Source organism: Rattus norvegicus, chromosome 6 (assembly GCF_036323735.1).
Source record: "Rattus norvegicus strain BN/NHsdMcwi chromosome 6, GRCr8, whole genome shotgun sequence".
In the NCBI taxonomy this organism is placed as follows: domain Eukaryota; kingdom Metazoa; phylum Chordata; class Mammalia; order Rodentia; family Muridae; genus Rattus; species Rattus norvegicus.
The window spans coordinates 78,843,240-78,860,161 of NC_086024.1; the positions used below are offsets into that span (position 1 = coordinate 78,843,240).

Below are 16,922 nucleotides of genomic sequence, written 5' to 3' on the forward strand. Positions count from 1 at the left end.
GAAAAGTTCAGAACAATGAACTCAAGAGTGTAACCATTCTTAAAGCGAGTCAGAATCAAGAGGTTAATGTAGTAACAAAGATAAGAATGATCATTCAATGCCTTGGAAAAATCATGTGTTCTAAACAATTTCAATATATTTCATTATAGTTTTCTTACCTTTAATGAAACACAAATTACATTCAGTGCTTCTTTAATTTGAGGATGATGAGATTCGTGGACTAATTCTTCACAAATCCATATACCTAAACTGCAAAGTGCTACACATCTGGGGGGAAAGACAGCAATGGCACAGGGGACAAATACTTTAATAAAACATAACTAACCGTATATTCACTGTTTAAGAGAATCAAAGACTTTGTTACTCTATAAGTTAGTTGATGGTGATGAAGTTACTCAATGTTAGCTGAAGAAAAGGAAGTGGATTCATAGAATAAATTAGGTAGTATTCCTTCTGTTTCTATTTTATGGAATAGTTTGAGGAAAATTGGTATTAGGTCTTCTTTGAAGGTCTGGTAGAATTCTGCTCTAAAGCCATCTGGCCTTGGGCTTTTTTGATTGGGAGGTTTTCAATGACTTCGTCTATTTCCTTAGCACATATAGGGCTGTTTAGAGAGTTTATCTGTTCTTGATTTAACTTTGGTATATCGTATCTGTCTAGAACTCCTTCCATTTCATCTAGATTTTCCAGTTTTGTTGAGTATAGACTTTTATAGTAGGATCTGATGGTTTTTTTGAATTTCCTCGGTTTCTGTTGTTATGTCTCCCTTTTCATTTCTGATCTTGTTAATTTGGATACTGTCTCTGTGTCCTTTAGGTAGTTTGGCTAAGTGACCAGTGAGAGACCGACCCCATGTGTTAATGAAATGAAGTGGATAGAAGTAGAGGACACCCGATGTCTTCCTTTGGCCTACACATGTGCATGCAGGAGTACTGCATAGATGTGTGTGCACGTAAGCACACATACACACATGAAAAGAAAGGGAAAGTATAAATCTTCTGATAGTCTATTAAAAATCAAGATCAAATAGGTGGCTATTAAAATAAACTATTTCTTTAGTTATATACAATTTCTATAATATACTTTAATGAACACTGATGTCTACTGCTGTAGTTCAAAGTACTGCATAAGGAATAGTAACAGATGAAATATGATGATTAAGTAAATGTACTTAAAGAAGATTAAAATAAGTTATTTTATTTAGTTATTTAGTTATGGAGAAGGAAGACTTGTAGAAGTCTGTAATAATTTGAAATGTGGTAATCAATTTTTACAAAATCCCAAGAACAGTATTTATATTAATTGTTAGGCTTAAGAATAACTGACTTACCGTGCAGGGCCAGAGGGTTCGTCTCTTGCCGAGCTTAAGACAGTTTTAATTATAAGTTCCTAAAACAAGAAACAAAAGGAATAATGAAAGGGAAAAAAGAAAACAGAAGGAATGACTAAGATTTCATGTCCTAATTCAACAAATATCTATTAGTTGGCCATTCTGGGCCAGACAGTACTCTAGTGGGTAAATAAACAGTTTCTTCTTTAATAACATCTTAGCATTATTTTAAAAAGTAACTAACAAACCATGAAAACTGTAACTAAAGGACTTAGTCACAGAAACATTCACTATGGTTTACACTGCTGGGCACAGAGCCTGAACAGAACTTTCCATAGCACTCCCCTCCATCTTACTCTCAGAGGTAATGACTAAACATGTGATCACGTCATACTTCCTCGTTAAACAGTTCCTCTGACTTCTGCAGAGGTTCCGAACAATTTTTTTCTAGTTTTCTAATCAGGGTTCACTGCTATGCCTGCTCCTGGTGACTGTGCAAGCCCTTTAATGCTGCAGGTATAGGAGATTTCCAATCCAAATAGCAGAAAAGTTCTATCACTTTGATAGAATTTATCAAGAAATAGAAAGTGGAAGTCACAACATTTAGCTTTAGTTTGGCATCCCTATTTTAGAAGCTTGTATTAGCAGCAGAGGTCTTGGGCCACATGCTACTTCAACACATGTTCAGTAAGTGAAAGAATGACTCCTGAGGGTCAGACATGTGAGTAGGCTTGATAATGAGAAAAGGTTTCAAAGCTTTGAAACCTGAAAAGGCTTTGCTCATAGTAGACATTCTAGTTTGATGCCTGGAGCATTAACATTCTTTAATTACTAGATATCAAAAAGGAAAGGGAGAAGACAGAATACATCTACTGTACCTCGTCTTATTCTTACCTTGACGTCTGTGAACTGAGACACAGCGATGTCAGGCGTGCTTGGATGCAGAGCAGGCAGCTCACAGTATAAGTTGGGGAAGCAAACCAAAGATCCCAGAAGAACCTGTGCTTCCACTCTTGGTGCCTATGCATCAGATTTAAACAACCTTTAAAATGCTATTTAACTTTGCCCTTTAACTATCACTAAAATATTCTGTTATATAATTACATTACACAGGGCAGTGAGAGCATGAAAAAACTCAAAAGGGAAGGAGAATGCCAGAGTTAGGTTTTCATCTAGAATTTCTTAAGAAAGTATGATCGATCTCATAATGGACAAATAGCAAAACTTTCTTGAAAATCAACCAATAAACAAAAATCATCTGACCCAAATCCCGTGGGAGGGAGAGCTAAACCTTCAGAGAGGCAGACACGCCTGGGAAACCAGAAGAGACTGCACTCTGTGCACATCCAGACGCCAGAGGAAAACACCAAACGCCATCTGGAACCCTGGTGCACAGAGGCTCCCGGAAAGAGCGGCGCAGATCTTCCCGGTTGCTGCCGCCGCGGAGAGGACTTAGGCAGTACCCCACGAGCAAACTTGAGCCTTGGAACCGCAGGTAGGACCAACTTTTCCCCTGCAAGAAACCTGCCTGGTGAACTCAGGACACACAGAGGCAAAATTCCTCTAGGACCGGGCACTTCCTGTGTTTACCGGAAGTCCCACACCCGCGGATCCCGGCCCGCAGCAGCTCTCTGCTCCCAAACCCCGAGGGAGAGAGACCTCACCGCCTGATCAGGTGGGCACTCCTGAGGCTGCAGAGCGGAGGAGACCACCAACACTGCCCATCCCTGCCCACATCCCTGGCCCAAGAGGCAACTGTATAAGGCCTCTGGGTTCCCGTAGGGGAGGGCCCAGGAGCGGCAGGATCCCTGCGCCTGAGACACCGCCGGAACCTGAAGGAAACAGACCGGATAAACAGTTCTCTGCACCCAAATCCCGTGGGAGGGAGAGCTAAACCTTCAGAGAGGCAGACACGTCTGGGAAACCAGAAGAGACTGCACTCTGTGCACATCCAGACGCCAGAGGAAAACACCAAACGTCATCTGGAACCCTGGAGCACGGAGGCTCCCGGAAAGAGCGGCGCAGATCTTCCCGGTTGCTGCCGCCGCGGAGAGGACTTAGGCAGTACCCCACGAGCAAACTTGAGCCTTGGAACCACAGGTAGGACCAACTTTTCCCCTGCAAGAATTTTCCCCTGCAAGAAACCTGCCTGAAGAACTCAAGACACAGGCCCACAGGAACAGCTGAAGACCTGTAGAGAGGAAAAACTACACGCCCGAAAGCAGAACACTCTGTCCCCATAACTGGCTGAAAGAAAACAGGAAAACAGGTCTACAGCACTCCTGACACACAGGCTTATAGGACAGTCTAGCCACGGTCAGAAATAGCAGAACAAAGTAACACTAGAGATAATCTGATGGCGAGAGGCAAGCGCAGGAACCCAAGTAACAGAAACCAAGACTACATGGCATCATCGGAGCCCAATTCTCCCACCAAAGCAAACACGGAATATCCAAACACACCAGAAAAGCAAGATCTAGTTTCAAAATCATATTTGATCATGATGCTGGAGGACTTCAAGAAAGACATAAAGAACTCCCTTAGAGAACAAGTAGAAGCCTACAGAGAGGAATCGCAAAAATCCCTGAAAGAATTCCAGGAAAACACAATCAAACAGTTGAAGGAATTAAAAATGGAAATAGAAGCAATCAAGAAAGAACACATGGAAACAACCCTGGACATAGAAAATCAAAAGAAAAGACAAGGAGCTGTAGATACAAGCTTCACCAACAGAATACAAGAGATGGAAGAGAGAATCTCGGGAGCAGAAGATTCCATAGAAATCATTGACTCAACTGTCAAAGATAATGTAAAGCGGAAAAAGCTACTGGTCCAAAACATACAGGAAATCCAGGACTCAATGAGAAGATCAAACCTAAGGATAATAGGTATAGAAGAGAGTGAAGACTCCCAGCTCAAAGGACCAGTAAATATCTTCGACAAAATCATAGAAGAAAACTTCCCTAACCTAAAAAAAGAGATACCCATAGGCATACAAGAAGCCTACAGAACTCCAAATAGATTAGACCAGAAAAGAAACACCTCCCGTCACATAATTGTCAAAACACCAAACGCACAAAATAAAGAAAGAATATTAAAAGCAGTAAGGGAAAAAGGTCAAGTAACATATAAAGGCAGACCTATCAGAATCACACCAGACTTTTCGCCAGAAACTATGAAGGCCAGAAGATCCTGGACAGATGTCATACAGACCCTAAGAGAACACAAATGCCAGCCCAGGTTACTGTATCCTGCAAAACTCTCAATTAACATTGATGGAGAAACCAAGATATTCCATGACAAAACCAAATTTACACAATATCTTTCTACAAATCCAGCACTACAAAGGATAATAAATGGTAAAGCCCAACATAAGGAGGCAAGCTATACCCTAGAAGAAGCAAGAAACTAATCGTCTTGGCAACAAAACAAAGAGAATGAAAGCACACAAACATAACCTCACATCCAAATATGAATATAACGGGAAGCAATAATCACTATTCCTTAATATCTCTCAACATCAATGGCCTCAACTCCCCAATAAAAAGACATAGATTAACAAACTGGATACGCAATGAGGACCCTGCATTCTGCTGCCTACAGGAAACACACCTCAGAGACAAAGACAGACACTACCTCAGAGTGAAAGGCTGGAAAACAACTTTCCAAGCAAATGGTCAGAAGAAGCAAGCTGGAGTAGCCATTCTAATATCAAATAAAATCAATTTTCAATTAAAAGTCATCAAAAAAGAGAAGGAAGGACACTTCATATTCATCAAAGGAAAAATCCACCAAGATGAACTCTCAATCCTCATCTTCGATTGGTTTATATACAAGTGTGCAATTTCTAGGCTTGAAAGTAAAATGATGCTATCTGGTGCTGGATGGAGGAGCCTTATTTTTTATTATGGCAGCTTGCTATTTTTGTAACATGGTGATTTGGTTTAACACAATAAAGTACAGTAGTAACTGATCTCCCCCTCTTCCTGGATGAGTGAGGAGATGATTAAATGTTGATGTCAGCATCCATGAGCATATTCAGATGAGCTTCTGCTTCTGTTGAAAAGGATGCTGTGTTTGATTGTGGTCCGAAGCTTTGAAGCACTACTTGGTATCTCCTTCCTTGGAGGTCTCACTGTTTAAACATAACAGATTTGATAGCTTGTTGGTAAGGTGAGGTCCAGCTTGTCTCCACTAGGTCATCTTCATGTGAATCCGGTGGTTATACGGTTTTGTTCTAGGGATATTTCATTTTTTTAATAACGGTTTTAGCTGACATTCATGGAGAGAATGAATCCTTAGAAGTGTGCCACTAGTGAAAGGAAATCCTGTCTAGAGTATGTTTCTTTACAAAGCTGTGTCACACCATCCTTTGGGCCCTCTGCTGGAAAAGTAGAATCAAGTCTCAAATAATGCCTTTTAAATTGTATCCTCTAGTATTATAGATGTAGGACAGTACTGTATCATACCTCTGTGGATGTAAAATAGCTTGTACCTGCTTTATGATACGTAGTGGTGACCGTGCTTTATCAGAGCTGTTTTTAATGATGTTGCTCAGAATGTTTTCTTTCCAGATGATGATTGAGAAGCTAATTTAAAAAAAAAATGGTGCCAGGTACCACAAGAGTAACAGAACTGTGCTGTTTTCTCGGGTTTTGTTTTTTTACTTTTTTTTTTTTAATGGAGTGTGCTGGATGTCTCTACAGTTTTGTTCAGATGACTGCAGAACCTGGAAAAGCTGTTGCTGCTGTTGATGCATAACACACTGCTATTATTGGTCTTTTTATATAAATATAAATATATATATACAGATATATAATTTGAATTTTTTGAAACTTTACCTGTGCTGTCAACTTTGGAAAAAAGTAGCCCCGTTTACTGTGTTGAGTTGGCACTGTACAGAAATTAACAGCCATATTGGTCTAGAAATGTTGAACTTAAGTTTTTTCCATTTGTACAGGGGTAACACACTGTATTAAATATGTAAGGTCTTATATACGTGGGTTTGATTACAAAAACTAATAAAGTATTCTCTAAATTAAAAAAAAAAGAATGGTAAAAAGATTTAAAAAAAAACAGAAATCATCTGCAGCTAATGAATTTTAAATAAGAACATAAGCTGGTATCAGCATACATTTAAGCTAATTAAAAAGAAAATGAGTATTTTGTTTACTTATTGAGAGACAACATATTGCTATAAAGGCCAGGGTGGTTTTAAACTTGTAATACTCCTACTTCAGACTCCCAAGTGCTGGGCTTAAAGGCATGTGCAACCATGCCTAGCTAAATTATTTTACATGTAATTCATACTTCAATATCCATTATTCAAGTAAGTTGATGACTTAGTGTCACTACTTTAGGATAAATAAAAAAAGGCTAAAAGGCTAATTCTGTCTTCAAGAAACGGCACCAGGCTAGATGGTTTTTATCTTCATAGGGATATGAAAACCCACTGTCCTTAGAGTTTACTAACATTACAATTCATGTTAGTATAAATCCTCCAGTAAAAGGGACTTCATGTTGTCTTTCATTTGATTAAGGCAATTCTTTCAACATAAACATTTCCTCTTCTGCACTCTTACATGTCCATCAAACAGGAACCAGTGCATTGTTTTATTTAGTTACAATACTTACACACTGGCTCATATGTTTAAGAATATGTAATAAAAATATGAAACATCAGTATATTAACAATTCAAAACTCCCATTAACATAAATCATGACTCAATCTCTAAACAGACTAGCAGCTTACACTAAGTGTAAGATTTAAGCTTACACTACTCTCAGCAGAACAGAACAGATAATTTCTGTTGGACCTGTTATAGTATACCTAAAATCCTCACCCTAAAGAGGCCGAGGAAGGACATTCATAAGTTGAAGGCCTGCCAGTACTACCAGTAGTACATTGTTTCAAAACAAAAGATAAAATACTTCATGTCCTCATTTAAAAACAACCTAGACTTATGGATATGAAACAGCAGATCTATCATTCTAATGTAAAACTATCCATTACAAACAGAGCTGATTTTTTAAAAATATCAATATTTAGTTGAAGAGATTAGTTGAGATTTCTTGCTAAGTTGGGTAAGGTAACTGATAATATCTGGATATGCGGCTATAAGAGGAGCAAACTTACAAGTATATGTAATAGTTCTGTAATAGTTAAAGACAAAATTCTATCAATTATATTGAAATCTGCTAAAGGAAAGAGGGAAACATTAACAATGAAAGATAATATGGATGGGATCTAAAATGAGAATCAGAAGGTTAAGACTTGGAATTGGTGTTTTTAACACCATCCAGAGGAAGATTACCTTTATTTAACCTTACAGGGGACATGTATGTGTCTAGCTTGTTTCCTACAATGATTGGTTTCTATATAGCCTTTCCCAGTAACAAGCATTATACGAATTAGAAAGCACAGAGACTCTATGTTCTGCAATACTCAAAGGAAGCTATTACATAACTAATATCCAGATGTAGGGGAGGAAAGTTGGTCACATCAAAAGCACAGAGGCAGAATTTTGAGAAAAGTTGCAGAAAATACCACTAGTCGTCCGGAGTAACTGGTCCACTGATGAGCAAAAGTTTTCACAGTAAATTAATAAGTGACAGTTTGAATATTAACCTCTTTAGAGCTCTATCAATTTTTGCGAGTCTCAAAGAGGCTGATTACCTGGGTACCCTGGTAATATTAGCATGAACTTGTAGCTTGTGTACCATCTTTAGTTTGTCTTCCATGTATTTAATGCAAGAGTAATGTACTCATTTAATATTCTCAAGGCACAGGTTTAATTATCTCTTACCGTATTTTAAAGTATTTAAGCCAGTGTTACACCATACTTGGTCCACAGTATTCAAACCCTCCTAAGACATATCCCAAAACAATGCTTCTTGATTGAACCAATGACTTCATTCATCATTTATGATCTAATCACAAGGTTGTGACTCAGGACTTAGGGATGGGACCTGAGAGTCCAAACTGCTAATGAGCACCTGGATGATCACAGTAAATGTTGTGTAGATCACGCTTCAGGTGATAAGGAACACTTTTTATTATTCTGTGACTATACTCCTGCATGTTATACTCCAAACAAAATAGCTTATTTGTAATTCTCTGAGCATACTTCAATTGAGTCTATTTCCTGTAAACTGAATACTTTCCTTCATCTCCTCTATACAGTATCACTAACCTTTAAGAGATGGATTTATAGGCCTTTTCCTATGACACCATCAACTCTAAAACAAAGTAAAATTCTGTATAATCTTTCATAACACCCCCTTTTATCATTTTATTAATTTAAATTTCTGTCTTTTGATTAGCTATCAATTGTCAATTTTGTTGATTTTCTAAAAGATTCAGTTCACTTCATTGATTCTTTTTACTATTTGTTTATATTTCATTGCTTTCATCCCTGATTTTGATTATTTCTTTTGAGGTTTTATTTATTCTTGCTGTTCTAGAGCTTCCAAGTGTGTCACTGTTACTAATGGGATATCTTCAGCTATCCAACAAGTGTACATTTATTTAAGTGTTCAAATTTACTTATGTGTGTATTTGTAAGTGTGGGTATGTATACACATGCCTTGGGTGCTACTGGGGAATTGGTTGTCTCCTTCCACTGAGGGTTCCAGCAACTGAACTCAGGTTTCCAGGCTTGCACTGCAGGTGCATTTTACCTGATGATCCATTTGTGATGGTTGGGTTTGCTGTTTGTGGGCTAGACATTCGTTAATGGAAGACAGCTTCAAACTTGGTATGAACTCATCATTCTCCTGCTTCTACCGAGAGTTCAGAGCTACTCGAATTTTAATCATTTCTGACTCAAATGTTTTTAATTTGTTCTAGTTAAAGCAAACCAGGGCTTCATGCAAGCTAAGTGCTTTCCTACTGAGTTATACCACCAGTTACTTAACAAAGATTGTATTAAACCAACAATATGGCATAAAATGCTCCATGTGACTAATCTTTATAAAACAATACTCATAGGTGAAGATAACACTGATGAAATAATGTAATGAACGAACGGCAAAGCTCAGATTTCAACCCAGGTAGATTGACTCTAGACTCCATTTTATTTTTCTCCAACTTTTCAACAGCATCCTTTAGGTCCCTTAAGCACATACAAGATCTAATTTGTTCTGCAGCCATTGTGTTCTACTCAAGAGGAACACTGTGGTTTGCCTTCTCCTTCTCTTCCCCTGAAAGGTTAACTGGACATTAACTGCCATACCTCTGTGACAACTAAGAAAGACAGTGGGATCTTTAGGAGGTAGTTAGAATACCAGGAGCATCCCATCTTGCATGCATTCTCACCAAGACGCCATCTATCAAGACATGATGATGCAAGGGCTTCCAAGACAGCCCAGCAGGTGAAGGCCTTTGCTGCTGAGCCTGACCATTTGAGTTTGATCCCTGGGACATATACAGTGGAAGTAGAGAACCAACTCCTGAAAGCTGTTAATATATGTTCCTTGAACACAAACATGAATGACGTCTAAAAGAACACTATAACATGTGCACCTGCCCCCAAATAAATGTAATAACTTCTTTTGAAAAAGTGGTGTGACAGTTCCCTGCTCCCAAATCCCTTGGGAGAGAGAGCTCACCGCCCGGACAGGTGGGCACTCCTGAGACTGCAGAGCAGGAGAGACAACCAATACTGCCCACCCCTGGCCTAAGAGGAAACTGTATAGGGCCTCTGGGAACCAGAAGATAGGGGCACTCAAGTGACAGGTCCCCTGCGGTCCAGACATCGCCTGGATCTGAAGGGACCTGAACAAAAGCTCCCTGCACACAAATCCCATGGGAGGGAAAGCTAAACCTTCAGAGGGGAAGACACGCCTGGGAAGCCAGAAGAGACTACACTCTGCCCACATTTCTGACTCCAGAGGAAAACACCTAACGCCATCTGGGACCCTGGTGCACGGGGCCCTGGGAAAAGGCAGCGCAGGCCCTCCTGGTTGCTGCCCTCACGGAGAGCTCAAAAGCAGCCCCCCAGGAGCAACTTCAGCCGCTGGACCACAGGTAAGACCAACTTTTCTGCTCCAAGTGACCTGCCTGGCATGCAGGGATGATTTAATATACGGAAAACGATCAACGTGATCCATTATATAAACAAACTGAAAGAATAAAACCACATGATCATTTCATTAGATGCTGAGAAAGCATTTGACAAAATTCAACACCCCTTCATGATAAAAGTACTGGAAAGAATAGGAATTCAAGGCCCATACCTAAACATAGTAAAAGCCATATACAGCAAACCAGTCACTAACATTAAACTAAATGGAGAGAAACTTGAAGCAATCCCACTAAAATCAGGGACTAGACAAGGCTGCCCACTCTCTCCCTACTTATTCAATATAGTTCTTGAAGTTCTAGCCAGAGCAATCAGACAACAAAAGGAGATCCAAGGGATACAGATTGGGAAAGAAGAAGTCAAAATATCACTATTTGCAGAAGATATGATAGTATATTTAAGTGATCCCAAAAGTTCCACCAGAGAACTACTAAAGCTGATAAACAACTTCAGCAAAGTGGCTGGGTATAAAATTAACTAAAGTAAACCAGTAGCCTTCCTCTACACAAAAGAGAAACAAGCTGAGAAAGAAATTAGGGAAATGACACCCTTCATAATAATCCCAAATAATATAAAATACCTCGGTGTGACTTTAACCAAGCAAGTAAAAGATCTGTATGATAAGAACTTCAAGCCTCTGAAGAAAGAAATTGAAGAAGATCTCAGAAGATGGAAAGATCTCCCATGCTCATGGATTGGCAGGATTAATATAGTAAAAATGGCCATTTTACCAAAAGCGATCTACAGATTCAATGCAACCCCCATCAAAACAGCAATCCAAATCTTCAAAGAGTTAGACAGAATAATTTGCAAATTCATCTGGAATAACAAAAAACCCAGGATAGCAAAAACTATCCTCAACAATAAAAGGACTTCTGGGGGAATCACTATCCCTGAACTCAAGCAATATTACAGAACAATAATGATAAAAACTGCATGGTATTGGTACAGAGACAGACAGATAGACCAGTGGAATAGAATTGAAAACCCAGCAATGAACCCACACACCTATGGGCACTTGATTTTTGACAAAGGAGCCAAAACCATCATTTCGGCAAATGGTGCTGGTTCAACTGGAGGTCAGCATCTAGAAGAATGCAGATCAATCCATGCTTATCACCCTGTACACAAATCAGATACACTCAAACTAATAGAAGAAAAAGTGGAGAAGCATCTCAAACACATGGGCACTGGAGAAATTTTCCTGAACAAAACACCAATGGCTTATGCTCTAAGTTCAAGAATCAACAAATGGGATCTCATAAAACTGCAAAGCTTCTGTAAGGCAAAGGACATTGTGGTTAGGACAAAACGACAACCAACAGATTGGGAAAAGATCTTTACCAATTCTACAACAGATAGAGGCCTTATATCCAAAATACACAAAGAACTCAAGAAGTTAGACCGCAGGGAGACAAATAACCCTATTAAAAAAATGGGGTTCAGAGCTAAACAAAGAATTCACAGCTGAGGAATGCCCAATGGCTGAGAAACACCTAAAGAAATGTTCAACATCTTTAGTCATAAGGGAAATGCAAATCAAAACAACCCTGAGATTTCACCTCACACCAGTGAGAATGACTAAGATCAAAAACTCAGGTGACAGCAAATGCTGGCGAGGATGTGGAGAAAGAGGAACACTCCTCCATTGTTGGTGGGATTGCAGACTGGTACAACCATTCTGGAAATCAGTCTGGAGGTTCCTCAGAAAATTGGACATTGAACTACCTGAGGTCTCAGCTATACCTCTTTTGGGCATATACCCAAAAGATGCCCCAACATATAACAAAGACACATGCTCCACTATGTTCATAGCAGCCTTATTTATAATAGCCAGAAGCTGGGAAGAACCCAGATGCCCTCCAACAGAGGAATGGATACAGAAAATGTGGTACATCTATACAATGGAATATTACTCAGCTATCAAAAACATTTCATAAAGTCATTACTTTATGAAATTCATAGGCAATGGAGGGAACTGGAAAATATCATCCTGAGTGAGGTAACCCAATCACAGAAAAACACACATGGTATGCACTCATTGATAAGTGGCTATTAGTCCAAATGCTTGAATTACCCTAGATGCACAGAACACATGAAACTCAAGAGGGATGATCAAAATACGAATGCTTCACTCCTTCTTTAAAAGGGGAACAAGAATACCCTTGGTAGGGAATAGGGAGGGAAAGTGTAGAACAGAGGCAGAATGAACACTCATTCAGAGCCTGCCCCACATGTGGCCCATACATATACAGCCACCAAACTAGATAAGATGGATGAAGCAAAGAAGTGCAGGCTGACAGGAACTGGATGTAGATGTCTCCTGAGAGACATAGCCAGAATACAGCAAATACATAGGCGAATGCCATCATTAAATCACTGAACTGAGAACGGGACCCCCGTTGAAGGAATCTTAGAAAGGACTGAAAGAGCTTGAAGGGGCTCGAGACCCCATATGAACAACAATGCCAACAAACCAGAGCTTCCAGGGACTAAGCCACTACCCAAAGACTGTACATGGGTGACCCTGGGTTCCAACTGCATAGGTAGCAATGAATAGCCTAGTAAGGGCACCAGTGGAAGGGGAAGCCCTTGGTCCTGCCAAGACTGAACCCCCAGTAAACGTGATTGTTGGGGGGAGGGCGGTAATGGAGGGAGGATAGGAAGGGGAACACATATATAGAAGGGGAGTGGGAAGGGTTAGGGGGATGTTGACCGGGAATCTGAGAAAGGGAATAACAATTGAAATGTAAATAAGAAATACCCAAGTTAATAAAGATGGAGGAAAAAAATACTACTAACACATCTCTTGACCTCCTGATCTATATTTAATCATTTGATTGCCCTCTCATCAGTATCTTATACACACCTTATGCAATGCCACAAAGAGTCCTTTTCTCCTTCACTGTTGGTCTTTTGCAATATAGAAATAAAATAGTCTTTTCGAAGGTGTACATGTTTTAAAATGGTACACGAGTACTTTTCTCTTCCATATACCCAAACCTCCTCCTAATAGGACTTTCAGAAAGTGATCTTTCTAAATACACATTGGTCATGTTCTCAACTTGTGTCCTTAAATGACTCCTTAGTCTTCCTTCTTTTAGCACTGCGTCCATAGCTACTACCATCCTAGCTGGCTCACCTCTGTGACTTATGGACTGCATCTACCCTGGTTTCTGTGGCATTATAGACTTTTCCCCTGCTTTTTAACATGTAAGGTTTACTCCAAGGGCATATTTCTGGATTATGCTATAAATGTTGGTTCTTTATCCCATTAAAATATTTAAGTGTCGAAAAAGAATTCTTGGTTTCATGCACACACAGAGTAAGGACAGGTTACGGTCCACTGTTTCTTACTTAAGCAATAACCTGCAAACCTTTCATTATTTCCTTGCCAGTTTCCTTACATTTCCCAATTTTGAAATCTTTTTTGCCATTTTTTTACAACATTGAGCTAGCTCATCAATTGATTTTATTGTTTCTTAACACATCAGAATGCTTTTCTTTTTACTGTGGGGACTCCGTCAATTCCAATTACATAGTAGACTTTCTGAACATGAGTTTGTTATATTTTAGAACAATAGTTCTCTCCTCTTTTTGCTGCTTTGTGAGCCAAGTCTGAACAAATAGTTTATTACTTAATAAGAACTAGAAATAAAGACTTACATTAAGAAAAGCTGAAGAAGCCACTCTCCCAGCCGCTATAATAAAATCCATAATAAGCATTGTGGCCCCAGGCAAACCAAGTGAAAAAAACTGAGGTGAGCAGTGCTTGATGATCGTATTGACGATGTCCTGAAAGGAAGTCAAGGGGTTAGAAAGATGACCACATTTGTAACTGTGGGTACCAGCTAACCAATAGCATTAACATGGGTCAAGTGTACTATAAAAATATACTAGCTACCTGGAAAGACTAATTTTAATTCTTCCAATCAATCCATGCTCAGTATATTTTGTTACGAAAGTAAACCTTAGACACATATTTGATTAACTGATGTAAACAACAGGACTTTGTTTTCCCTGTTAGAAAGTGCGGTTCTTTGCTCACAGCAAATGTTAGCCCTGCACTGACTGTAACACTGACTTACAGAGCAGCTCCTCCTGCTTCTAGTTGCTTCCATGTGGTAACTCACACTCTGAATCTATACTGAACTTACATAATCTACTATGTGGCAAATGGAGAGATCTTATTTTTAAAAATTAACTGTAAGTCTTTGAATAATAACTAGCATCAGAAACCTAAAGGTAGTGTTTTTAAATGAATATTCCTTTATGACATTATGGTTTGGAATTTACTAGGAAAGACGCAGTATATTTGGTTGTATTATTCAATATGACTATTTAAAAAACTTTTTTCCTATCTGGTATTAATTATATGTAATAATAGGTATAATTATGACATTTTACAATGTGCACATAATACACTTTGATCATATTTACCTTTGTAATACTCCCTTATCATTGCCTACTCCACTCCCACTGTTTTCCTCCTCTTCCAACCAGTCTTCTACCACTGAATGTGACTGACCTTAAATAAAAACTCTATTTTTGTAGTAGTAAGGAAGAAATTGTATTTGAGATATGCTTAGGTTAGAACATTATAATTATCTCTAAATTAATAAAGTTTTCTCATTGCTCAGAAAGAAATATTAGTATCACCTTTAAATACTAGTGCTTTTCAACTAACTCACAAGTGACACTTAACCAAATTATAATGAGGTTGAAATCTTTCACTTTTTAGTTTTCTAACTAAGATAAAATACCCTGAAATATGTGTCCTAGAATCCTATTTGTGATTACTTAGTGATTATAAATGATACAGCTGCCAAGTTAATGGAATTGTGATTATAGCAATATAATTTAGTATTAAGAAAATATGAGATAAACTTTCAAGCAGAATAAACCTTATCAATGCTGCATGAAAAGGTGAGCAAATTCATATGTCTCAAGTGTCAATTAAGAGTCATCATAAAATAGACACATTGGAATATTAAGAAAAAACAACCTAAGCAAGGATGGCTTAATCTCTTTAAAAAGTAAAGTGGTTAGCATAGTGTGGAAGCTGACAGACAGTCTACGGCCTTTTATTGGGGAACTGAGTCCATCGATGTTAAGAGATATTAAGGACAAACGATCGTTGCTTCCTGTTACTCTTTTGTTAGAGGTAGAATTATGTTTGTGTGGCTTTCTTCTTTTGGGTTTGTTGTGAAAAGATTAATTTCTTGCTTTTGCTTGGGTGTAGTTTCCCTCCTTGTGTTGAAGTTTTCAATCTATTATCCTTTGTAGGGCTGGATTTGTGGAAAGATATTGTGTAAAATTTGGTTTTATCACGGAATATCTTGGTTTCTCCAAATACGGTAATTGAGAGTTTTGCTGGATATAGAAGCCTGGGCTGGCAATTTGTGTTCTCTTAGGGTCTGTATGACATCTGTCCAGGATCTTTTGGCTTTTAAGAGTCTCTGTTGAGAAATCTGGTGTAATCCTGATTGGTCTGCCTTTCTATGTTACTTGACCTTTTTCCTTTACCACTTTTAATATTCTTTCTTTGTTCTGTTCATTTAAAAGAACACTGAAAACCATCCCTTAATAACTACTGTAGCTTGTTTTCAATCACCTTTCAAGAATAAATAAGGTCATAAAGTGAATTATATATAAATCACTACATATGAAGAACAGTTTTAATTCTAGATCTTAAAAAGCATGAATTAAGCAGAATTGAAAACTGATTATCTTAGTTTCCTTTCCTTTTGTCATGATAAAATATTCTGACTAAAACAACTTTAACTCATAGCTCCACGTTACAGTGTATCACTGCAGAGAACAGGTCCAGGTTACAGTGTATCACTGTAGGGAATCAGGTCCAGGTTACAGTGTATCACTGTAGGGAATCAGGTCCAGGTTACAGTGTATCACTGCAGAGAACAGGTCCAGGTTACAGTGTATCACTGTAGGGAATCAGGTCCAGGTTACAGTGTATCACTGCATGGAAGTCATAATGAGAACTGGGAGCAGTTGGTCACATTATGTGAACAGGCAGAAGAGAGCAGTGACTGTATTCCGGGAGTTCTCAGCTTGCTCTCTCTGCTCTGAAACAGTCCAGGACCCTCTGCATTGGGCACTCCACTCTCATTGGGCAGGTCTTCCTACCTTAATCAAGACCATTTTTCAGATAGGCTCAAAGGCCAATCTGCTAGGTGATTCTAATTTTTGTAAAGTTGAAAACTGACAGTTTAAAACTGATAAAATAACGTTTTAGAAGGCACATATATTTACCTGGTCAATATGAAGCAATCCACAATGCATTATATTGTAGAAATGCGTTAAAAAATCTCTATTTGGGGATACATCTTGTCTTCTCTTCATTGTATTACAAATAAGTTTATATGCATGTAATTTACCTTGTTTATACTTATCAGTCAACATGGTTGCCTAAAATTAAGAAATAAATTTTAATACTAAAGCCAAATAATGTTTGTAAATATTTACAATTGAAATTGAATATAATAAGC

At 38.5% G+C, this 16,922-nt stretch overlaps 1 protein-coding gene across 1 annotated transcript in view; it reads right to left on the reverse strand.

Annotated features, from left to right (window-relative positions):
• Positions 1-16,922, reverse strand: part of Ralgapa1 (Ral GTPase activating protein catalytic subunit alpha 1) — a 274,933-nt gene that overhangs the window by 130,686 nt on the left and 127,325 nt on the right. The window contains exons 24-28 of the mRNA NM_020083.4: positions 16,687-16,842; positions 14,080-14,208; positions 2,225-2,350; positions 1,331-1,389; positions 159-267 (exon numbers count right to left, since the gene is read on the reverse strand). Coding sequence (NP_064468.4) covers positions 159-267; positions 1,331-1,389; positions 2,225-2,350; positions 14,080-14,208; positions 16,687-16,842 — 579 coding nt within the window. The remainder of the gene's footprint in view (positions 1-158; positions 268-1,330; positions 1,390-2,224; positions 2,351-14,079; positions 14,209-16,686; positions 16,843-16,922) is intronic.